General features: G+C 45.5%; 3 protein-coding genes across 3 annotated transcripts in view; 2 read left to right on the top strand and 1 right to left on the bottom strand.

Moving 5' to 3' along the window:
- The first annotated feature begins 3,158 nt into the window (after positions 1-3,158).
- On the top strand, positions 3,159-8,265 carry TPT1 (tumor protein, translationally-controlled 1). Its single transcript, XM_079307313.1, has 6 exons — positions 3,159-3,327; positions 3,564-3,637; positions 4,250-4,440; positions 5,124-5,229; positions 6,485-6,601; positions 8,040-8,265. The coding sequence occupies exons 1-6, from the start codon at positions 3,300-3,302 to the stop codon at positions 8,040-8,042; spliced, it is 519 nt and encodes a 172-aa protein (XP_079163439.1). The 5' UTR covers positions 3,159-3,299; the 3' UTR covers positions 8,043-8,265.
- NUFIP1 (nuclear FMR1 interacting protein 1) overlaps positions 3,159-23,610 on the top strand; it is a 145,900-nt gene continuing 125,448 nt past the window's right edge. The window contains exon 1 of the mRNA XM_079307194.1: positions 3,159-3,162. The gene's annotated coding sequence lies outside the window, so the exon portion shown is untranslated. The remainder of the gene's footprint in view (positions 3,163-23,610) is intronic.
- The window catches only part of GTF2F2 (general transcription factor IIF subunit 2), a 79,529-nt gene continuing 71,875 nt past the window's right edge, over positions 15,957-23,610 (bottom strand). Inside the window, exons 8-9 of the mRNA XM_079307278.1 lie at positions 21,208-21,351; positions 15,957-16,790 (exon numbers count right to left, since the gene is read on the bottom strand). Of these exons, the coding sequence (XP_079163404.1) occupies positions 16,671-16,790; positions 21,208-21,351 (264 nt within the window). The 3' untranslated portion in view covers positions 15,957-16,670. The remainder of the gene's footprint in view (positions 16,791-21,207; positions 21,352-23,610) is intronic.

Below are 23,610 nucleotides of genomic sequence, written 5' to 3'. Positions count from 1 at the left end.
TACAGTTCAATGGGAGTTGCCACAGTGGGCTGCAAATGTACTGTTTATTTAGGGAAAGAATGATGTGGTATCAGCTGTCATCTGGCACTTTAATCCAAGACACAATTAGTTGAGCACAGCCATACCCAGATGCTAATACTTGATGGAAGTTATACTGCAGTAATCCACAACTCTGAGGTGTGTCTTTCCATGAGGAAGGCTTCTTGTGAGACTCTGTAGACACCTGCCTAGAAAATCCTCCTCAGGTACTACTAGAAAACTCATCTATAAACCCACAGGATTTCCATCAGTCCTTCGGGATTTACACAACACCAAAGGTGAGGTGCACTATCAGTAAAACCTGTCAAATCATTTTGGTTGTCAATTGGCAACTAAAAAAGTGGAAAGAGGGAGGGAGGGACCACATTTTCAACCTATCACTCTGAAATGTGAATCCAACTCTGGCTGGATGTGAGAAGGGCTTGAAGAGGCTACTTGGACAGAAAGCAAGTGAGCTTTTCTCAAATGTCACTGGTTTCTGAAAAAAAAAAAGGGTAAAAATAATTTTCAAATCTATTTCACAAAGTATCAGCACATGACATAATTCTCTGTTTATATGGGACCACAGGAAAATTTCAGCACTGGCCCCTCAGTGAAGCCTATGCCAATTAAAACACTACTAACTTCAGCTTGATACTGATTTAACTTAACTCCACATCAAATTGGTGCTCACACAGGAGCCTTCACCCATTTAACAGACACATTTTTAAATGACATCTCAGATTTTACACGTGTAACTCTTAATACACACCTACAGCCAAAGCAAAGCTACCTGAAGGTCCATCTACCTTCTCACTGTGCTAAAGGCTTTCTAACCTGACATCAGCAAACTGAGTCGACTGATGAATTTGTAAGAGGTTTCTGGACTACTGCAGAAATATCCATTTTTCTAGAACAGTCTCTCGAAAAGAAAACCAAACTGAAGCACACCTACTAACTGGATGTTTTTAGCTGCATATTACACTACATAGAAGGAGCCAAATGTTCCCCTGTCACTCAACACACTGCTAAAGATGTAAGTTGCTCTTTTTCTACTGTGGTTTGTAAAAAGAGGGGCTATCTTTTATCAGGCCAGCTGCCACAGAGGGGAAAAATGGGATAAGCTTTTGGGCAGAAGCCCCTTCTTCAGGCTTGAAATAGCAGTAGTAGTCTTGAAGGTGAAAACCAGCAGAGAACAAGTCATAAATTTATTAATTTAATAAGATTATGTAAGCAGCTAGACCATCTGGAAGAAAAAAAAAAAAAAAAAAAAAAGGTCAATGATATCTGGAGCAAAGGAAGCAAGAGCAGGGAAGGAAGAGATAAAAAGGGAGCTCCACTGGCACACACAAAGAAAGCAATGAGCTTTCTGCCTAAGGAAGGTGAGGGACAGGGAATTGTGTCCTGTGCCTAGATGTCTCTGCCAAGTCCAGGATCATTACCAGCATTAAGCGTTTCAGGTCCCCTGATGTCTTTTGAAGGTATTTTATCAATGTCTCTTAAGAATCAGAGTTCAAGTGAGGTCTAGATTTGTTTCAGCTGTGACAGGCTGCTGCAGAAAAGTATATCCAAAGGGGGAAAAAGAGGTCTAGGCATAACTGTCCTTCCATCTTTCATCCTAACCCTGACTACTGGCTACATCTCACTTATCCTTAGAAAAATAAGAAAAATATACCTGCCCCGGCCAGCCCTTTCTCGAGTGCATAAGCAGTGTCTCTGAACATACACAACTCAATTTCCCTGAGGGATTAATAACAGCTTCCTAATTATTTCCCTGTTTTGCAAACATCACTTATTTGGAGGAGGTGCAGCACCCAGCAGAGCCAATGTATGTCCAGGTACACCCAGTAGGGTGAATGACTTTCTGTGTCCCCGTGCCACAGCAAGGTCCAGAGCCCCTCAGCAGCGTGTGGGGATCACGGCGAGGAGGCAGCAGCTGGAAGTGGCCAGGACAGCTCACACAGACACACACCTGTCAGGCTGCCCATGGAGGGGACACTGGCTGTGCTGGGACACAGGCAGCACTGCTTCCCCAGGGTGCTGGGGAAAAGCTGGGAGCACTTCTCCTTGGAAAGCAAGTCAGTGAGTGGATTTACTGTGAGGCTGCCCGTGTTAAATGGGAGGCTAATTTGGAAAATGTGGGTGCAAGGATGCTTCCTAATACAACACAAGGAAAAGAGAGTAGATATACATAATTGTCTCCCTGAAAAAAGATTGAGGAAAAAGAAAGGATGCATTGATGTGTCCAAAGACTGTACCATCTTGCACCAACTGGCAAAAAAAAAGTGAAAATGTGATTGTCCCAGCTCGGTGACTCTGAGTAATGAGAAAAGAGCCAATGATCACACATCCCAGACACATCATGAGAAGTTAGACAAAAAGAAAAGTGTTACTGAGAGCTTAAAAGATTACAAGAGGAAAATTGGTATTGAAACCCATGAAATGCAACCACAGGCAAAGAGGGAGAGGCACCAGCTCTGCTCTGTCACTGGTTGCTCAGAGATCCCTGACAGTCCTGACAGCTTTGAAGGATGAAACCCTGCTCCCTGTTCTGTAAGCTGGATCTGAGCAGTGCTCTGGCAGCCAGGAGGGTGAAGAGTGTCCTGGGGTGCATTGGGCACAGCACCACAGCTGGGCAGGGAGGGGACTGTCCTGCTCTGCTCTGAGCTGGGGCAGCCTCACCTCCAGTGCTGGGGCAGTTTGGGTGCCACAGCGCAAGACACACATGGAGCTACTACAGCGTCCGCAGGAGGCCAGTGACGCTGGAGAAGGGCCCTGAGGGGAAGCCGTGTGAGGTCACTCGGTGTGCTCATCCTGGCGGAGACCGAGGGGAGGCCTCCGCGCGGTCACGGCTCGCTGGGCCGGTGCCGATGCCGATGCTAGTGCCGGTGCCGGTGTCGGTACCGGTGCCGGTGTCAATGCCGGTGCCGGTGTCGATGCCGGTGTCGGTGTCGGTGCCGATGCCGATGTCGGTGCCGATGCCGGTGTCAATGCCGGTGCCGGTGTCAATGCCGGTGCCGGTGCCGGTGTCGGTGCCGCTGAGGCGCTGCGGGAGCCCTGCGCTCGCGCCGCCCTCACGCGGCGGTTCCAGGCGCGGCCGCGCGGGGGCGCCGCTGGCGGTGGGCGGGGCGGCGCGCAGCGCGCGTGCGCGGTGACGCGCGGGGCCGTGCCCGCTATATGAGCCCCGGCCGGCGCTGACTCGGCCCTTTCCGCCCCGCTCCCGCCCCGCGCCCGGGTCGCTGCGCTGAGACCCCGCGCCCCCACCGCCCCCCGCCGCCGCCATGATCATCTACCGGGACTGCATCAGCCGTAAGGCCGCGGGGGGGGCGGCGCGGCCGGGAGGGGCGGCGGGGCCGGCGCTGGGAGCGGGGGGGGAGCGCGGCCCGGGCCCGGGCGCTGGGCCCGGCGGTTCCGGCGCGCATGTGCGGGGCCGGGCCGGGCGGGGGGGCCGCGGGCCCGGGGGCGGGAGCGATGGGGAAAGCGGTGGGAGCCCAGAGGCGGAGGCTGACGCGCCCGGGGTGTGTGTGTTTGTGTGTCCCCCGCAGAGGATGAGATGTTCTCGGACATCTATAAGATCCGGGAGGTGGCGGACGGCCTGTGCCTGGAAGTGGAGGGGAAGGTGAGTGCCCGCCCCAAGAAGGGAGGGGGGGCTGCCGCGGTGACTCACCGGTGGGGAGTGAGGGTGGCGGCCCTGCCAGGACTGGAGGGTGAGCAGGGAAGACCCACCTCGGCCCGGTGCCTGAACGAGCCCAGGGCAACCAGGCCGCATTGTGATGGAGCTTGGGTTAGGAACCGAGCGGGGAGGCGTACTGAGGAGCCATAGAATCATAGAATGCTTTCGGTTGGAATGGACCGTGAAGATCATCTAGTTCCAACCTCCCTGCCGTGGGCAAGGGTGCCTTCCACTAGATCAGGTTGCCCAAAGCCCCATCCAGCCTGGCCTTGAACACTTACTTAGAGATGGGGCATCCACAGCTTCTCTGGGCAGCCTCTGCCAGTGCCATGTAAAGAATTTCTTCCTAGGATCTAATCTAAACCTATTGTCTTTCAATTTGAACCCCTTTCCTCTTTTCCTGTCACTGGGAAATTAGTGCTTGAGCTGCAGCCAGGTTCCTTGCACTGAACTGTGTTTCTGGAGTTGTGCCCTGCTGTCAGATCATAGGTGTGTAAGAGCAATAGCATTAAGATTTTTTTGCAGAGCCGTTAAGTTTTTTGATGTCTCTAAATCTAGATGGTCACCAGGACAGAGGGTCAAATTGATGACTCTCTAATTGGTGGCAATGCCTCTGCTGAAGGTCCTGAGGGAGATGGAACAGAAGCCACGGTCATAACTGGTGTTGACATAGTAATTAACCACCACCTTCAGGAGACCAGCTTCACAAAAGAATCCTACAAGAAGTATATCAAGGATTACATGAAAGCGTAAGTGTTGGTAGGCTTCTCCTTTCCGTTGGATTGCAGTGGTTTTCTGTGCTTGAGATTATAAAAACAACATTGAATTTATTCCTAGTAGGTGTTAGTTCTGATGCAGGTGTGAAACTGGCTGTGAACTTCATTAATGTCTTAATGCTTGGCAGAACTGGAGCCCTAAGGAATGGGTGCTGGAATATCTATGTTTGCCTTGGCTAAGGCAGAGGACCTGATCATGTGCTTGCTGTTTTCTTTTGTATTTCTCCATGCCAAATCTTCATGTGGAAGGGACTGAAGCTTTTCTAGCGTGACACTGTAAACAGCTAAAAAAATGTGTGAATGGGTCTTTTTGCTAGTTCATGGTGTAATTTTTGTTGATTGGTCTTCAGTGGGGTTAATACTGAAAGTGAAAAAGCTTTGTAACATGGGTGAGTGATGCTCTTGGTGCTGTGGAGAGGGCTTGCTGATTTTTGTCTATCACTAGCTTGCCCGTAAAGTGGCCTTGGTATGAGTGGCAGGTGCTGTGATTTCACTTGCAAAATTAAGTTAAAATTTGGGGGTTTTGAGAGGGAGTGGGGGGGAAGGCAGCAAAACTAGAGTTTGACAGATAGCTGCTCTTCCTGCTATGACATCCTGACAAACAGTGAAGTTATTAAGCTAGAACATGTTTTCAGAGCATTTTTTTCTTCTTCCAGAATCAAAGCCAGACTTGAGGAACACAAGCCAGAGAGAGTAAAGCCTTTTATGACTGGGGCTGCAGAACAAATCAAACACATCCTTGCCAACTTCAAAAACTATCAGGTAAGTTATGTCTTCTTACAGCAGTATTGATAAGCTGTGATTGGATCATGTGTTGAACAGCTTGTTGAGAATTTTGAGGGTTTTCTTGTGAGGATGCTAACCTGACCTGCCCTGAGAGTCAGGGAGGAGAAACTCCTCAAGACTGTTATCTGCTTGGGGATCTCATTTCAGCTGGTAATGCTTGTAGTTAGCTGCATTTGTTGTTATGGTGATTCAGGGACTGTGCAGTTAACCTTTGAAGGCCTAGCTAAGGGATCACTTTGGCCCTTCCTGTCTCTTACTCTGTTCATAGCAGCATGGTAAAATCATTGAACTGCAGAATGCTTTGAGTTGAAAAGCATCATTGAGTTCCAGTCCCCTGCCATGGGCAGGGACACCTTCCACTACACCAGGTTGCTCAGAGCCATCCAGCCTGGCCTTGAACACTGCAAAGGATGGAGCATCCACAGCTTCTCTGGTCAGCCTGTGCCAGTAAATAATTTCTTCCTAATACATAATCTTAAATCTATCCTCTTTTGAGTTTCAAAACCATTCCATGTTGTCCTGTTACAACATCCTCCCATTAAAGGACCCTCTCCAGACTTTTCATATCCCCCTTCAGGTACTGAAAGGTGCTGTAAGGTTTCCCTGGAGTCTCAGGGGGTAAACAGCCCCAGCTCTGTCAGTCCTCACAGGAGAGGTGCTCTACCCCTCTGACCACCTTAGTGGCCTGCCTGGGCTTGGTCCAGCAGGTCCATGTCCTTGTGTTGGGATCCCAGCTCCAGAGCTGGATGCAGTGCTCCAGGTGAGGTCTCAGAAGAGTGGGGGAACAGAATCACCTCCCTTGACCTGCTCATTACTCGTCTTTTGTTACATTTGGGCTGCAGGCTCAGAGTGCTGGGTTACATGGGGTTATTTATCATCCAACAACTCAAGTCTTTTTCCTGAGCTGCTGTCAATGTGTTCTGAAGCCCAGCCTGTATTTGTGCTTGGGGGTTGCCTGTACCCAGGTGTAGGGCATTTTACTTGGCCTGTTGAACTTCACAGAGTTCCCATGAACCTGCCTCTCTAGCCTGTCAAGGTCTCTCTGGAGATGGCATCCCTTTCTTCTGCTGTGTCAGCCATGGTGGCACTAAGATGGACAAGCTGCAGAGAAGGAAAGTGCTGTGGCTGGTTAGGGAAACAGAACTTGGTGATGTTGCATTGTTTGTGTATAGAAAAGCATTTTCTCCTGGCATTAGCCAATTAAATGTCTTAGTGACATATTCTTCTGAAGTTCTTTGTAGGGGAGAACATGAATCCAGATGGAATGGTGGCTCTCCTGGATTTCCGTGAGGATGGTGTGACCCCATATATGATTTTCTTTAAGGACGGCTTAGAAATCGAGAAATGTGTAAGTACTGAGCTGAAATGGGTGAATGTGGCCAAATATGTGGTGAGCTCCATCTCCTGTTGTCCTGTATCCCTGCTAAAGTTGAGCAGTAGCTACCAGTTTGAAAATTTTAGATTTTGTGTCAGTACAGCCTGATTGGTGCTTTCATACTATACAAAGTGCCAGAAACTCCTTGAGTACTACTGAGCTGTACTACAAGAGGATGTAGTGTCACTGCAGTGATTCATGGTGACTTAATGGCTAAGGAATGCAGAAGGGATGGCCCTAGTGAGATGTATATAACTGGGAATGAGTTTAACTCATTAGATTAAAGAGCAGGTCCTTTGAAATAGAGCACTTCTACTTTGGATCCCTTATCTGGGGGTTAATTGTGAAGTACCTTGCGTGGTCATGTTCCATCTTCTTTCACTTAATCTGGTGCCCTTATACAAGAACTGTCAGTTTAAATATTGTCCTAAATTTGGGAACTCAGTAATACTTGACCAGGTACTTAACCTTATTTTATTTGGAACTTTGGAATCTCCAGCTACCTGAGCTCAGGACAGCTTCTGTGGTCTCCTTAACTATTCTGTATTGGAATGTGGTTGCCACAAGACAGTATTTGGATCCCAACACTTGTGGGTTCTTGGCTTGCTTGGAGACCTGTGGAATTCACTGCAGTGTGGGATCACCAGTTGCTTTTCCCAGGCATTGTGGACTTGTGAAGTCTGTATATAGACAGCTAAATTTATCTGTAAAGCCTCTCACAGGCTTTCTGGTATGCAAGTCATGTAAAGATGAGCCAGATTCTGATATGGAGCAGTAGCCCAGTTAAAGGAATACTTTAATTGTCCAGACAGACACAGTACCTCCCACAGCCTGACAGAGGGGGGCTGTCTGTCCTGGCCCTGGAATAGGTGAATAGCTGGAAGGTGCTTCCTGGGAGCAGAGGCTTCTATGCATCTCCTGCAGGGTTGCACCTTTTGGATGTGTTGTTTGGGTAACTCCACCGACTTCAAGGTGGAGCAAAAGAACAGTAGTAGGGTGTTTCCATGGGCAGTAAAACCTTCTTCAGCTTCTTGGTGCAGCTGTTTTCAGAGACAGCAGGTACATTGTAAGCTCTGTACTTGTTTGGGATGTGCTCTTACTTATGAGGAAATCTGAACCTTGGTGTGTCAAGCAGGAAGGGTGTGAATGAGTGTTCCACCTGGCTTGCTCAGCAGCTGGTGGGTGCCAGTTGCTCTGTACAATTGTAAAAATGATCAGCATCCTCTGATAGACCATGAGCACTTTTCCTGTTGCTCCCTGGTTTGCACTAAGATGCAAAAATAACTTTCCTTGCGCTTTCTGCCTGCCTGACTGTGGCAGCCCAGATTGAATTTGGGAATACACAAATAAGTTACAGAAACTTGTTGTTACTGTCATGACCTTCAGCTAATTCTTGCTATTCTTGTTTCAGTAACAAATCAAACAGTATGGTTTTGGATCACTTGTCTTCATAGCTGGCTGCTGTTTCTTCTTCATTGGCACAACACCAGGACTCAGCAATGTCTAACAACTGGACTGATGTCATCTTGAGCTTTATTCACTTATTTTTGACCCTGATTTGGAGTGGAGGCATTGTTTTCAAAAACGAAAAAACATCTATCATGTAGGTTGTCTAAAATAAAACTCATTTAAACCCATTCTAGGTGATGTCTTTTAGTCTGATGTGTCTCAAGGTGACTCGAAGGAGAGATTGCAGCATGGATTGGGTGCTGTCAGTAGCACAGCTGGTGCTAGCACACTACAACTGGACTGTTTCCAGATAGATTTCAGTTTGCCTGCGGCACTGGAGTGCAAAAGGAGGTTAGGTCAATAAGGCAAAGTCCAAGAAATGTCATAATGGAGCGGACCACCTTCCTCTTCTGTGATTGTGCAGAGGCTTATCTCTGGAAGAGATAAGAAATGAATAATAAAAACATCCCAGAATGGAATATGTGCTACTCAATCTGAGTGCTGGCTGAGCTGCTTTGTCAGACAAAAATGCTTGAGCTTCTCTTGAGCTGTAGTCTGTCTCCAAGATGGAGGTTGGAGGCTGAATGGAAATACTGGGGAGAGAAAGTGAAATGGCTCAGTTTTCCAATACAGCCTGGCTGTGTGGTACTCTGTATTTGACAACTGCTGGGGAGCATAGGAGCTACAATTAAGTCAACTTGCAGGATTTGGGGTTTTTCTGTACTTGGCCTCTTGGAGACATGTTGGGATGGCTTAGCCCTGCCCTAGACTTCTCCAAAGCAGGTGAATGCCTGTATTTGAGACTTACCTGAATGTAACTTAGTTCCTGCTGTGTGCCTTGTTAGGGAATGCATCTGTCTGACAGACCTGGAGCAAACACTGTTGCTTCTCGGGTTCTCTCTTTAGATGCAACAGTAACAGGTTCCTTGCGCTTTCTGCCTGTCTGACCCTGTGGCAGTTCAGATTGAATAAAGGAACACAAATTCAGAGCCCCACGTGGAGCACGGGGTGTCTGCTGCTGCTGACCCTATTCCACACCAGGGATGTTGCCTTGGACTGCTAATCATTAACTTTCTGCTGCAGTGATGGCAGAGGCATAGGAGGCCAAGGTGCCTAAAAGGGGAGGGCATGGCCCATTTGCTTTTTATCTCCTTCAGAGTTTTCACCTCTTTGCTGTCTTGTGTCAATTTTTGGCCCCTGGTGCTGGAGGGTGGAGGAGGGGTTCTGCAGGGTTGAGATAGATATGGCAGCAGTCTGGGAGCAGTGAGAGACTGGAGGAGGGAGTGGAGTGTGCCCTAGTTATCTCTCAGGTTCTGTCTGTTTAAATACACCCTGTTTTAGTTCTTTGGGAATTTCATATCTATATGGTGGAGAGTTAAATGTTTTTTAAGCTCTTTCAAGAAAGGATTTTAGGTCAGCTGAGCTTCTGGATGAGGTACAATTTTGGTGTAACCTGCTTCACCCAGTGGGGCTGAAAAGGCAGGGAGGCTAGATAAAGTCACTGAGGAAACTCTTGCTTTTCCTGCAGAGGATGTGATCAATGGGGCCAAGTGAGGATGTTATCTTTCCCGTTGCATCTTTCATTACAAATGGGAGCATTAAAGGAGAGGAAGAGGAAAAAGACTTAGTTGAGACTTCTCATTTGAGTAAAGTTAGTATGGGCAGGGCAGTGCTGGTATGGCTGTGCTGCCCCTTGTAGCCCTGGCTCCTAGTTCCTGTGAGTCGAAGTTTAGAACTCTGTAGAGCTGATATGTGGGAGTGGAAATGACTCCTCCCCCTGCCTGGCTGGTCCTGCCGAAGCTGGGAGCCTTGGGCACCAGCCTGGAGCAAATTGCCACGTGGCACCTGTGTGCAGGTGCGGTGCTGCTTTGAAAAGCAGGTGCTTCAAAGCATGATGAGCACAGCCTTGCTGCATGGCAAATTGTGTGTCATCCTGTCTGTACTCCAGGCTCACTGGGGTATTTAATTACTGTGTGCAAACATTCCTAACTAGGGGGTTCTGGGCTCCTAGCAGGTGTGCTTTTAAAATGCATGGCACAGCCTCTGGTGGGAAGACTCCTTCCAGCCTGCTCTAAGTGAAGTGCCTGTTCAAAGGTTCTGGAGGTGCAGGATTTTGATTGTTTCTTCAGTAAGCTGGAAGAGAAGTGTTCTTGCTGCACTCAGTGCATTTCCCAAAAATGCATTCCTGCCTTTGGTTTCTCGGGGAAGAGGATAAGTTTTGCTGCTTTGCAGCATCAAGTTGGGGAGGGTGTGGCAGGGAAGGACTGCGGCAATGACAAGTGTTTGTCGCAGCTGCACTGCTGTGGAGTCAGAGTGAGGGAGAGGTGGGAGTCACTACGTGCTGTGAAGGGGGAGGCTTGTGCTGGTAAATGCACTTGTCCACAGCCCATGATGCAGCTCTGTGTTGGGAAGGAAGTCTGCATATTTACTCACAGCATAATTACCCTTCTGGCCCATCTTCATCTAAAGCAGCTGTTTCTTTCCTGGGCCTGTAAAGCTGGAGTAATTTGGAAAGTCTTCATACTTCAGACAACAGCTTTGGAGTTATTAAATTGATAAAATCCCCCCTAATAACAAATTACCCTGGTGCTGCTTAAACTGAAGCAGCCAGAACTAAAGCATAGCTTTAACACTTAGCCCCACCTTGTTTCAGAATGTGCTTATCAGGCTTGCATCTCTCATTCCTGGAAAGATGCTTTCAGTGGATTTGGGGAGGATCCAAACTGCATTTTCCCTGAGCCTCACGGAGCAGGTTAAGCAGCTGGGTAGAAACCTTCCCTATGCTGGCTCGGGTCTCAGGCTCTGGGGGCAGCAGGCTGCTCCTGCACCCACTACAAGCTGGATGCTGACAGGGAAAGGAAGGCTGGTTTGCTTATGAAGAGAACAACTTGCCTTTTTGGTTTCATGTTTCTCTAGTTAAAGGGGTGATGCCTTAGAGCTGAAGGAAGCAGCTGCTGTGCTGAGCACATGTCCCATGGTTCCCTTTTTCCCCTTTCACCCCACTGTTCCCCATCAATGTCTGCTTTTTGTCTCACAGTTCTACTATCCCACCTACAAATCCACTCTACTTTTGCCCTTTGGAAACAAACAAAAAACACCAAACACTTTTCATGTGCCAGTGACTGATGTTAATGTCCAAATCTGCTACAGCAGTGTTTTGCTGCTTGGCCATCTGCCTTGAGAAGAAAGGGTGCAGACCGGGGCTGTTCATGCAGTGCAGGGAGAGGGTGTGCTGGGAGAGGCAGTGGTGCCCCTGCTGCCCCTCTGGGGTGCCCAGTCCTTGGCTTTGCCCTCTGAGCATGGGCTGGGGGTAGATGCCAGAGCCCAAATGGCTGATGGTCTGGGAGTCTTGTGCAGCCCTCAGCTTTGGCACAAGGAGGGAGAACCTGCAAAGAGAAGATTCTAAATTTAAGTATATAGTAAACACAGTTGAGTTTGATTGGTGTTGGGTTTTTTTTTTTTTTTTTTGTGAATTTATTTTTTAAATCATTTAGCTTGCAGCCAGGAGGCAATTACCATAAGCTTAGGATGCGTTTGTTATCAATTTTTTTTTTTTTTTTAATAATTTGGCAATAAAATGGAAAAGCTGCAATTTGCATTCTTCCCTAAGCAAGCCTCTGGCCGTTGAGCTGGCACAGGTCAGTCCACTGCAATCTGGGCAGTGTTTTCAGTGACAGCCGTTCAGGTAGGATGCTTTCATTAAAGAGCAGATCAAGATACTTCTGCCTTTTTGCAATCTGCTGCTTGCTTGGAGCAGATAGGATGCCTCCCTCTGCTCCAGTGAGCCTCCATCTATGCTTTAGCTCTGTAGCCAGTTCCCTGGGGCGGTGCTGCCATTGTAAGCTGGGATGTTTTGCTCTGGACCAGGAAATCTCTGTGTCTGTAGCTGGCAGTGGGAGAGCAGCAGTTAAACACCTTGTTCATTAGCTCAGGGATAAACGTCTTGGTAGAAGGAAAAAAAACCCTAGCCAAGCCTGGAAGTTTTTCCCCTAAATAGTACCAAATCCATTCCCAAGAGCACAATCTTGCTGGTTTGCCATCCCTGTGTCTTGGCTGCCTTTGGTCAAAGCTGCAGCTGGAAGCTCTTGTGCAGAGATCACAGCCTGTGGCAAGGGCTGGTGCCTTGAGGGAGCTTTTTTTGGGTGCCAGCAAATGCTGTCAACCCTGCCAGTGTGTTATGCAGGAGTGGGTGGGATATTGCTGACAATGCACGTGGCTGCTGGGCATTTTATCCACTAGAGCTGCATTCATCACCTTCCACCTTAGGCAGAAAGGATCCAAACACCCTTAAAGATGTTTTAAAGACCATTTTGGTAGAATAATGCTAATGTTGCCCATGTGGCAGCAGCTGGACACACTGATAAAATGTTGAATCATGGTTACTCTGCAGCCCACACTTTATCCTGGGAACTAACAGCTGGAATTCACCTCCCCAACTAACCAGCAGCAGGAAAGGAACAACTGCTGGCATTTTGGAGAGCAAACATTTTTTCCTATCCTCACCAAGGTGCAGGTTGCTGCCACAAAGCAGGCCAGCTGTTTATGTTTTTTTAATATGAAATGTCCATGAACATGGATGTCAAGAAAGTTTTTTAAAGACTGGCTTCCCAAATTCTTTGTAACCCCTGCAGCTGTGGTTTGCAGTGGCCACAGAACTGCCTGCAGCTGCAGGTGCTTCCTCATGCTGCCCACAAAAGGTGCTTAGGGAATCAACTCTGCCCTTCCCACTGGCTGCAGCTGCCCCAGCCCAACAGCCACCCCCGGCAGCATGTGCCATCCCGGTCCCTGTGTCCTGATTTTCTGCTGTGCTCATTCTGAGTCAATTTCTCGGTAGCTGTTACATGCTGTGTTTGGGATTCAGAATCAGAGTGGTGTTGATAAGACACCGATGTTCTGGTTTTCTGCTAAGTTGTGCTTACCCCAAGTCAAGGACATTTTTCCATTGTCTCATGCTCTGCCAGTGAGAAGGGATGCAGAAGAAACGGGGAGGGAGCACAGCTGGGAGAGGTGATAGATATTCCACACCACAGAATGCCCAGTATATAAATGGGGGGTACTTACCCATACGGGGGCACTGTCCTGGATTCAGGAAGGGGGGTCTGCCATCAGTCAGAGGGTGGTGAGTACTTGTATCATCCATCACTTGCTTTTCCCTTTTTATTTCATTTTTATAATGTTTCACCATTACTATTATATTTTACTGATTTTCAGTTATTAAACTGTTCTTTCTCAACATAGAAGTTTTATTTTGATTCTTCTAATTTCCCTGGGGTGGGAGGAAAGAGAAGGGAGTGAGCAGGGGATCTCTGAAGGGGTGGCTCTCACCTCGTGTCTGCTCAGGTCCCTGCTGGTACTGCCTGAGCTTACTGTGTATGAAATTTCCAATGACTCAAACTGGTCATTTGGGACAAGCAGTGCTGGAGAGTGAATACACTTAATCTCATTTAATAGCATTTGGCACACAGAAACTTCTGCTCATGCCTGTGGGACCTGCTCACCAAGCAGCATTTTGACCACTAATATTCAAGAACATCTGCATGAGCAGAGTTCAGTGTTGAGCAGACACAGCAGCACATGGAAGACCAGCAGGGAATTGTTCATCACTGCTGCAAGCCCAGAGTTTAGATTAATCTGAATGTGGGGGCCAGGGAATCAGACCTGAATGCCTCTGAGCCTCCTCCTCTCTTCTGGCAGATGGAAATCCTGCCAGCAGCACTTGCATAAGGGCCTCGTGCAGAACAAGCACAGCAGAGCTGGAGAGGTTTTGCTGGTTATTCAGTGATGGGTCCAAACGAGGTTCTCCCAAATGCTCAGTCTTCATCTCAGCCTTGCATGAATTTAGACTAGTGCTGCAGTGCCCTGGGTTATTGCAGTAGGTACTATATGGGGCCTGTTGCAGCATGTTTACTTTGCTGCCTCTGTCTCTATGATGGTTTGTACTGCAAGATCCCATGGCTTAGCTGCAGGCTGGATGATGACCTGACAAGGGCACCTAAAAACTCCCATCTTCATCTTTACCATGTGCTCCCACCAGGCAGGAGCCAGCAGAGCCCTTGAAAGCACAGCACAGGTCCTGTGCCAGCAGAGGAAAGCATCTTTCATGGTCTAGATCAGCATCTCTGTGGGCTCATTGTTCTCTCATGCCACTTGCATTTTGTGGCAGCTTTTGAGGATAAAATTCCAGTTACACCCTAACATGCTTGAAAAACTTCAAAGTCATGCAGAAAGCAAGTAAAAAAATAGTTCGCAAGCTACCTGGCTTCTGGGCTCTCCACTGGTTATCTTTTCTTGTTTTGTCTGAAATAGCATTTCCTAGTTCCATCTTTGAAATGGTGTTTCCTCACTGTCCTGCTCCTCATTATTTGTAACTGGTGTTACTCCACAGAAGGCTGCAGGCAAACCAGTACACCTTGGCATTCCTCAACCTTTCTGTTTGCTCACTGATTGAAAACTCCACTACTTCTTTTTTCTATTTACTTCTAGCACTCTACACGTTTTTAATGATACCCATAAAAAAATCAGCCCTTTGCAAAGACCATAAACACCATAAAAAACAGAGTGCTCTGCACATTTTCCATTACTCCTCAGCAGAGCTTATTTACCCTGTCCAAAGGCACTCTGCAGATCAATAAAATACCTCCTTTACTTACATGTTCAGGCATTTCATGCTGACTGATTACGTCCCTCTCGACTGAAGACAAACTGTGAAGCAGCTCACATAAAACCGCAATACAATCAGATACAAAACTTTCCTGCTAAACTAATCCTGCTGGGGATCCCACTCAAGGTAACCATTTCCCTCTGAAATGTCACAGTCATTTTTACCTGGAGAGGAATTACACTACTAATCAGGACTGCATGGCACCCCCTGCAGGTTTTAGAGGACCATGTGAGGAGCAACACCAGGGAGAAGCTGACCTAGCCTTGCTGGCTGCTTCAGCTTCAGCTGCTGAAACAGGACATGGATTCCACAGAGGAGCCCAGCTCATGAAAGGCAAGAGCTCTTATCCTACATATCCCTGAGCACAAGTCCACAGAGGACCCGAGCAGTGCGACAAGGACAGCAGTGTGAGCAGCCCTGGCTACTGCCCAGGAGCACATCATGTTCCACAGCTGAACACAAAGCTGACTTCCTGCGTTCCTCTCAGCATCCTCAGATGGCTCCTGCAACCATCTGCAAGCTGGGTCCTGCTGCAGAGCCCGAGGAGACACGAGTCAGTGGCAGTATTTATGAAAGCAAACACCCTCCTGGAATGCAATCTGCTCTTCAAAACCCTCAGCAGTCCCACTCCTGGGAATAGGCACATAATGTCACAGGACACTGAGCACCAGCCTGAAGTGTAGCTGTAGAGATACCTACACAAACAACACTAGAAAAAAATGAATTGAGCAAAATTGTGTGACTTATGTAAAAGAGTTGTTTTACAAACCTCTGAAAGCATTTGACCACTCCCTGACTTTTGACACTCTCCTTTCACTGCTTCCAAGTAGACCAATAATGGAATGTTTGCTTCTCACACATACCTTCTGTGTCATTAGGGTGAACAGAAATGATGCACACACCTGAGGGACATGAGAGAATGTGAAAGCTGAGCTATCAAACCTCACCTTCTGCTTCATTTACAGGCATAATAATGAGGCTCCTTCTTTAATATAAAAGGTTTGAGATTATAAATAAATAGTCCCCTTCCTAGTCCCTCCTAAAAAGGATGTTGAAGGGACAACCCTTGCAGTGTACATTTCAAAAATGGGGGAACAGAGACAAAGACACATTTAGCAATCTTTCCCAAAGAGAGGAACCCAGTGGCAAAACCAGCAATAAAAACAAAAAACCAAAAATCACAATGTGTTCAGTCAATAATGTAAAAACGTTGTGTGGTACAAATTAAAATAATGCTTTTATTGATATGCTTAAACAGAACATAGGTATCAGCATAAAAACCAAACAAAAGATAAAACTATTCCTTGCTGTACCTAACAGACATTTCATTTTTTTCTCAGTAATCACATGGAGGGGACTGACATCTTCCCACTGACTTTACAGGTTTTTAACTGCATTGGTTTGTTCCCAAGGAGTCTAAGGACTGTGACAAGCACCATGGTTGTGATTGTTTTTCCTAAACAAGAGGAGCATCATGTCCATTCCACACAAACACTGCACAAAGGGTTGTGCATATTTGCAGGCTTCCAGACAAAGCCCTGACAGATCCCAGCAGAACTGAGGGTATTAACCTGGTTACACTGGAATGCAAACCCACAAAGTTATGGGTTCCTCTAAAACACATTTCCCATCCAAGTTATCAAGGCTTGGAAAAGACACAAAGCTACTAAGAAAAAGTAAGAGAAAAACTCAAAAGATTTCTAATAAAGTTAAATCTAATACAAGTTTATTCTATAAACTTTTCCTGTCAAAAGACAAAGCATATATAGAAACATATAAGAAATATTCATTGGGGGAAAAAACTACAGAAAATTACAAAGTATCAGCTGCTTTACTTTATCTTTATCATTGCAGAATTGCACTGTGCTCAGTCCTGTCTGTAAAAAACACAGTTCCCTCAGTGCAATCACTCTTACAACATAAATGTTTTTGTTAATCACTCTTTTCTTCTCCTTGATAATGTCTGTATTCTGGCTTCAGCTCCCATGTGTTTTTGTGGGTCCCCTTCACATTGTAGATGCCTATTTCTCTCAAAATTTCTTTCAAGTATATCTGAAAGGAAACAAAGTTCAAATTAAACAGACAGGTAACTGCCACAGTTCCTACACACCTGCTCAATTGCAGGGACTTAGATCCTAAGGGGCAAACAGCCCAGCTGATGGGCACTAACTGGTGTGGGAAGGACTCTGGGACAGACTTCAATCCTCAGGAACCAGCAGGGATTAGTGCAAACCCCAGGGATGCAGCAGGGAGCACCGGAGCCCCAGGGGTGATGGCTCCCAGGCAGGCCCTCTGAGAGGCAAGTACTCCAGGGGCTGCTGAAATTAAGTTACCAGCACCTCTTGAGAACTATTATCTCACACATCTTCCTCCTGCTGGAATTCCTCCAATTGAGCTAAAAGCTCTTGACCTTTTTTCCTGCTTGGGCTGGGATTATCTTGAAAATCCTTGCCTTATTCAGACTTTGTCAAAGCCTCAAGCTGTTGGTTTTCATGCCATTTTGCAAAGCTTTAAGCATTTTATTATGGCCTCATTTTTAGAGGAGGGGTGAGTATGCATCTGAGAATTTCCTAATACCTTGAAATATTAAGGCTTGGAAGAGAAAGGAAAAAACCAAAACATGTAGAGCTATTATACCAGTAGTATAATCTTTGACAAAACACAATTATTTGATATTGCTCTCCTTCATTCATTATAATAAACACCAGTAATTTTCTTAAGAGTCACAAGAGCCTGCTTGTTTGTTTAATTATTAATTGGGACTGAGATGAGTGGATTGTCATGGCAACCACAGACCACAGTTTAAGAATCCCCACATCAAATTCATAATTGCTCTGGTCTGAGCAATTTAATCCTGTTGGGTGCTTATATTGAACTGGAGTTGTTGGACTGCTTGCATTTTCTGCATCTACAGTTCCACTAAGTGCAAATATCAACATACTCCAAGCATGTTGAAGACACAGAAATATAAGAAAGGCTGATTGTCTATGGCCTGTTCCTTACACTCTTCTCCTCTTTGCTAACTAGAAAAGCTAGGACATACATAAACAAAATGCATATTCTGTCTTTTAATGACACTTATCCTTACTCTCCCTCTCCAGGTACACATCAAAAGTGTGCAAAGCAGCCCAACACGTAAGAAAGGTGGCTGTCACGGATATGCCTCTGAACCAGCTCTTTGGTGTGTTTTTTGGGGTTTCCTTTGAGCAGAGCAGCTGGGCACAGGAGCAGGGAGCTCAGGGTGCAGGGCTGGCTCCTCAGGCTCCGGGGTGCGGTTCAAGCCCAGCAGGTGGCAGCAGGAGATCACCCAGGGGCCCCCGACACCGCGTCTGTGGCAGAGATGCCGTCATTGTTCCCGTCAGGTACCCGGGACACACAGGCTGGCACCACGCACGCTGTGAAGGGCGCTGGGGGCAGGAGAACAGCCATTGCTGCGTGCCTGGGTGCAGATGGGCTCACCTGCACAGCCACTGCCTGCTCTGCAATCCCTGCACACCAGACAGTGCCACCCACAGACACCTCAAAGCACGGCAGAGGGGGTGGGACAAACACACCTGCCTGCAAGGTTAAATTCTGCTCTAGATCACATGGACAGGGAACTGGAAAAGTTCCCCCATAACTGCACTCAGTGCAGCCCCTGAACTGGCAGATCTAGTCTGCCTGGGAAGCTGGGTCACAAAGTGTGATGCTGCTGCTGGGCTCAGGCAGAGTGAAACCACTATGGCTGAACTTTCCACAGCACCCACCCAAACCCACCCACCCAGGTATACCAAGGCTATTTTTAATTTCAGCTACTTTTCAGACCTAATTACCCAGGCAGTTCTGCTTCTCCCAGGGCAAAACTTCCAAGAGTGTAACAAAATGGAACAAAACCGACCCAAACTAATAGCAAGGTCATGTCTGTGCCACAGATAATGGCACTTCAAGCTGGAACCATGAACTGCAGCAGCTGAGGATTTGCCACATATTCCTATTTCCCATCTCTGCTGCAGGGGGCAACCAGGCAGCACAGGTGTTAGGGAGGGCAGCTGAGAGCAGTAACCCCAAAACATCACTGTGTGTGCACAGACAACACTGAACTGCTGGAGTTTTTAGACAGTTATGAAACATGGATAATCCCACTGTGCTATACTGTACCTGAGAGCAAGGCTTGAAGAGATGAGTTCAGGAGATGCTATGATTTTTCCTTCAGAACCAATTCTCCTAGAAACCAGGACTGCCCACCTGGGTATGCACTGCACCAGGCTGGCCTGTACATCTGGAAGCATACTGCTCTGATACTGTACCATGGGGACAAACCCCACAAACTCCCAGAGAGGCCAAACAGTGAATTTCAGAGCCTGGTGATTGCTAATCAGGAGGCCACAATTTTTTCTCAGAAAGATATCCAATGTGTTTATGTACATATAATTCTAGCACAGAAGCTCATCTGTAGGTGATCTGTTCATATATTTATAACATCCTCTGCTCTGTTCTACCTTTCCTCATTAATTTTTTTCAATATAAAGTGAAATGTTATCATGGAATTATGGGACAAAAATTTCTGAGGAGTTAACTTACAAGCTCTGAAAATCCTTCTGAAATTTTGAGGTGGAAACAAACTCCGTTGTATTTAGGGTAACCATTACTTAAAGCTAAAATAGAATAAAAATCCAAACAATCTACTCGATTTTTAAAATATGAAGTTCATCTTAGACCACTGGCTCCATCCTGGTTCTATTCTTCACAAATATTTGATTCCTCACAGAGATTCATATTATGTTTGCAGTCATGAAGCCCAAATCTGGAATTACTGCAGGATTCCCAGGGAGCATTCAGTAGTTACATCTGGGTAGGTGGCAAAAGATTTGCCTACTACTGCAAATTGTTATTTTGCATTAGAATGAAAAACACATAAATCCAGGTTTCCCTAATATAGCAGTAATTTGCCTTCATAAAATATTTGTTTTGTGGTTTCATTACACAAATAACGATAGCAGCAACTTCTTGTGTAACACACAACATATTCTGTAGCAAGGGTTAAATTTACTACTGAAATTTACTATTATATTAAATAAATACCTTTATTTATTTGTAACTTCAAGTTCTCCAGTGGCTTAAGTGGGAGCTGTGGGTGACTACTGCAAGCTGATGTCATGCTAGATGAGATAAATCTGTACCAACTTGCATTTAGAGTGATCGAGATAGTGACTGCAACACTTCTCTCACCCAAAAAAAACCCACTTAAAATTTCTTGCCACTTCCTCCATATCTTCCTCCTATTCATTCCTCCTTCTCAGCTCCCATGACCCACGCACCTTCTCTGCCACAGAGATAAGGAGCTGACTCAAGAGATAAATGAATGGAAGACATGGATATGTTACTAAACTTTTAAGTTTCTTTCAAGGCACTAGAACACAGTAAACCTACATGCATTATACACTTATACAAATGCTCTTACACTTCATTCTAAATGTGAAGTGAGCAGAACTAGTAAGCATCTTCATTTCTGCCTCTTTTTTTTCACAGAGTATTTTTTCCATAATCCAGCTGTTACTGTTCTTTCTTCTTAGAGCTCTTGTTAGAGCCTTAGCTCTAACAGCCTGTGACACTGTTGCTCCATTTAGACTCAAACACAATAAAGTCCCCTTAAGTTTTCTGAAATCTGCAGCTGGGCTGAGGATGGATATTGAAGTTGGCAGTGAAAAACATCAAAAACACCAAAGGTCCTTCGCATGTCACTGTCTCCCTCCCAGTCTTGCCTGGTCTGCTCAAGGAAAGCTTGAACATGGAAAGAAGGGAAAGAACTGGAAAGTCATGGTTCATACATGAAGAGGCTGACAGACACTGTAAGACAACAAAACCATCACATATGCAGATGTCTCAGTGCTTTTCTTGTCTGTGTATCAAAACACTTTAAAAGAAAAGTCCAAATAAATCCTAAATATCAACCACCTGCAATCTTAACCTAAAAATTACCCTATTTCTAATGGAAATCCAGTGATTTTTGGAGGCATTGTCATGATGCCTGAGCTCCTAACACAGATAATCCTTGCATTTAATACAAATTCCATGAAATACAGAAAAAGAGCAACCCCTGTTGCTGTGCCAAAAGAAAGTTCAGAAGCTGAGAGAAGGACCAACCATAGACTAACACAAACTAGCTACTGCCAAGACAACTAGGCTTCAGTGAGGACAGGAGTAGCATTACAGAGTCTGGTTCCTAGTACTAAAACAAACCTAAATAAAAAAGAGGCTATTTAGGTTATTTAAATCACCTCTGTAAAGAAAAAGGACACTCACTGCAATGTTTGGTATCTTACAATGTCCTACAATGCTGAACTTAAAACTTGGTGATTTCAGTTTGCTGTAAAACATATTTATAGAGAAGTTTCTAAAGCATATAATATTTATTGAACTATTTCTGAATATATAAAATACAGTAGTAGCTACTGAAAATGATTGTATTTACAAGACTTGCAGTACGTACCACTGGCTGTTTGGTTATGTCCACCAGGTCTTTAATGTTGTAATACTGATGCTTCTCAAAGGCTGAAAAAAGCATGTCCAACACTTGTTGTTTATCAGCTCGAGCTCGTTTTCCATCTTCTTTCTTCTTCTTCTCATATTCAATCTGTTACAAAACATGTTTTAAAGACATTCATATGTAATGCTGTGTAATTCTCAGTGCTGAACATTAAGCTACAAAAAGCCCTCTTCTATTTAATCGAAGACTGTTCAATGACTCAGTGCTTTTCATTTGGAAAGTGTTCTTTTGAACATTCAAATATTCCTCTACGAACATAAAATAAGCATTTTGTCCTCAGCATAATAAGTTTCTGAGATGTGTGTATCTGCTTTAACCAGAAAAAAAAAATAAAACAGAAGCATAAACAGAGCCTGCATGTGCCCAAACCTGGAAAGAGAATTAATAATAGTACAGGAATCCAAACTGAGATAGTATTATCATTCCACCTCTGTTGATATCAGCTTCTGAAGTACAATGACAAGTGTCAAACAACCTCTAAACTGCCATACTTGGGAAAATCCATGGACCAACATGGCTACATTCATAATCATAACAAGCACCTGCCCAAAGGATGCTCCCAATGGCCCTTGGACACTGCCTCATTTTCTCCAGACAAGGAGCACTCAAGGCATCAACTCCATCAGTACACAACTAATCTTCAAAGACACACTTTGAGGATCTGGATGGTTTCTCTTCAGGAGAAACCAGAGCAGCACACATGAAGTTACACTAGTCCCAAAACCCCAAACCTTCTAAGCAGGCAGAGGTCCCTTGTTGCCACACATCATCCTACTTCAAACTGTACATTAAAAATTACTTAACCATTATAATCTGCACCAGATGACTATATGTTTTCACAGAAACTTTTATCACCTCCAAAAATACTTCCTCTGATTCATCATCAGAAGCACAGACCAGCACACCCCAAACAAACCCCAATCACCAGAGAGCACCAACCACACCTCCAGCATATCACCCCATCCACCCTCAATGCCACCCTGGAACAGAAAACCAGCCAGCTCCTTGGAACCAACAAAAGCTGATCCAGAAGACAGTGTAAGTCATGCTATCATCAAGTCTTTCAGGCAAACTGCATGGGTGAATCCACAGCAGCACAATGTAGAGCAGAGAAGATGCATGTGATCAGTGAGGGACACACTGGCTGTAAACGGGGTAGGTCTGTATGGGAGTCATTCTGCTTCTGATGGCTCAGATCTGACTCTCAAAAGGGAGACTTTCAGATGAAAAGCCTAGAAATGAAAATGCACAGATCTACTGGATACTAAAGATCTTATTTTTAAGACGAAAGATTGGTTTTATCACACCATTTATTTTTTCCTATATATCCTTGCCAGCTAACTCCCTCCTACTCTCGGAGTGAAAATAGCCTGTCTCTTGGTAGCTGTCCCCAAGTGGCTAAAGACTATTGCCACCTTTGCCGTAGCTCCCAGGTCTCCAGCCAGTCAACTACCTCCTTCACATTCTGAAATGGATGTACAACATTAAACTGCAGAGCAATTGCTCCCAACCTGTAGCTTGAAGTCTCTTACTTCTGCTTTAAACCTAAAACAGATGTGCACAACCAAATATTTGCCTGCTTTTCTAACTCCATGTAGTGTTATAAAAGCGACAATCTCACCACACAAACCCATCATGCAACTGATTTTTATCCAGTAACACAGTTTAGTGTAATTATTCAACTCTTTAGCCACTGCATTTAAAGAAGAATACACCTGCAAAGCAGAAATAGCTTTGCAACACAGCAAACTGTAACATTAAGCAAACCAGCTTGACAGTACATCATTTTGTTTGCCATGATCCACAGCAGAACTGCTGCACCACAGACATGACAGGAGGAATATAAAACTATAACCCTGGCCTTCCTTTAAGCAATAGCATGTCAAAACATTTGCTTCTTCTGGAAGCCCAAGAGACAATTATTATAAAAATTCCATGTGAATATTCTAATATTCTTAATCCATTAATGTATAAAATCAACTCACATAGAAAACTGACTATCAAACCCTCCCTTTATTGAAAAGTTATGAGCAGCTAGTGTCCCAGTTGCCCACTCTCTAATTAGCAACACTCTAGCATTGCACTCTAACTTCAGCAACAGGTTCCACTGTTATCTAAAAACAGAGCACTTTGAGAAGTGCTCAAAACAAAAAAAAAAAGCTCGGTGTCTTCCGTTGCTGTTTTTTTTCTTTTTGGTTTTGTGAATACACTGCTCATAGCAAGTTACAATGCAGCCTTTCATTTTTTTCCCTCCTGTTTTCTTTGCAAACAGGATCTTCTATGTACTAGGCTTAATGCACTTTTTAATAGTCATGTAATAGAATGCACCTACCCTGTAAACGAATT

Source organism: Erithacus rubecula, assembly GCF_903797595.1.
Source record: "Erithacus rubecula genome assembly, chromosome: 1".
NCBI lineage: Eukaryota > Metazoa > Chordata > Aves > Passeriformes > Muscicapidae > Erithacus > Erithacus rubecula.
The sequence above is the reverse complement of the archived record's forward strand: the minus strand, read 5'-3'. Positions and strand labels throughout refer to the sequence as shown.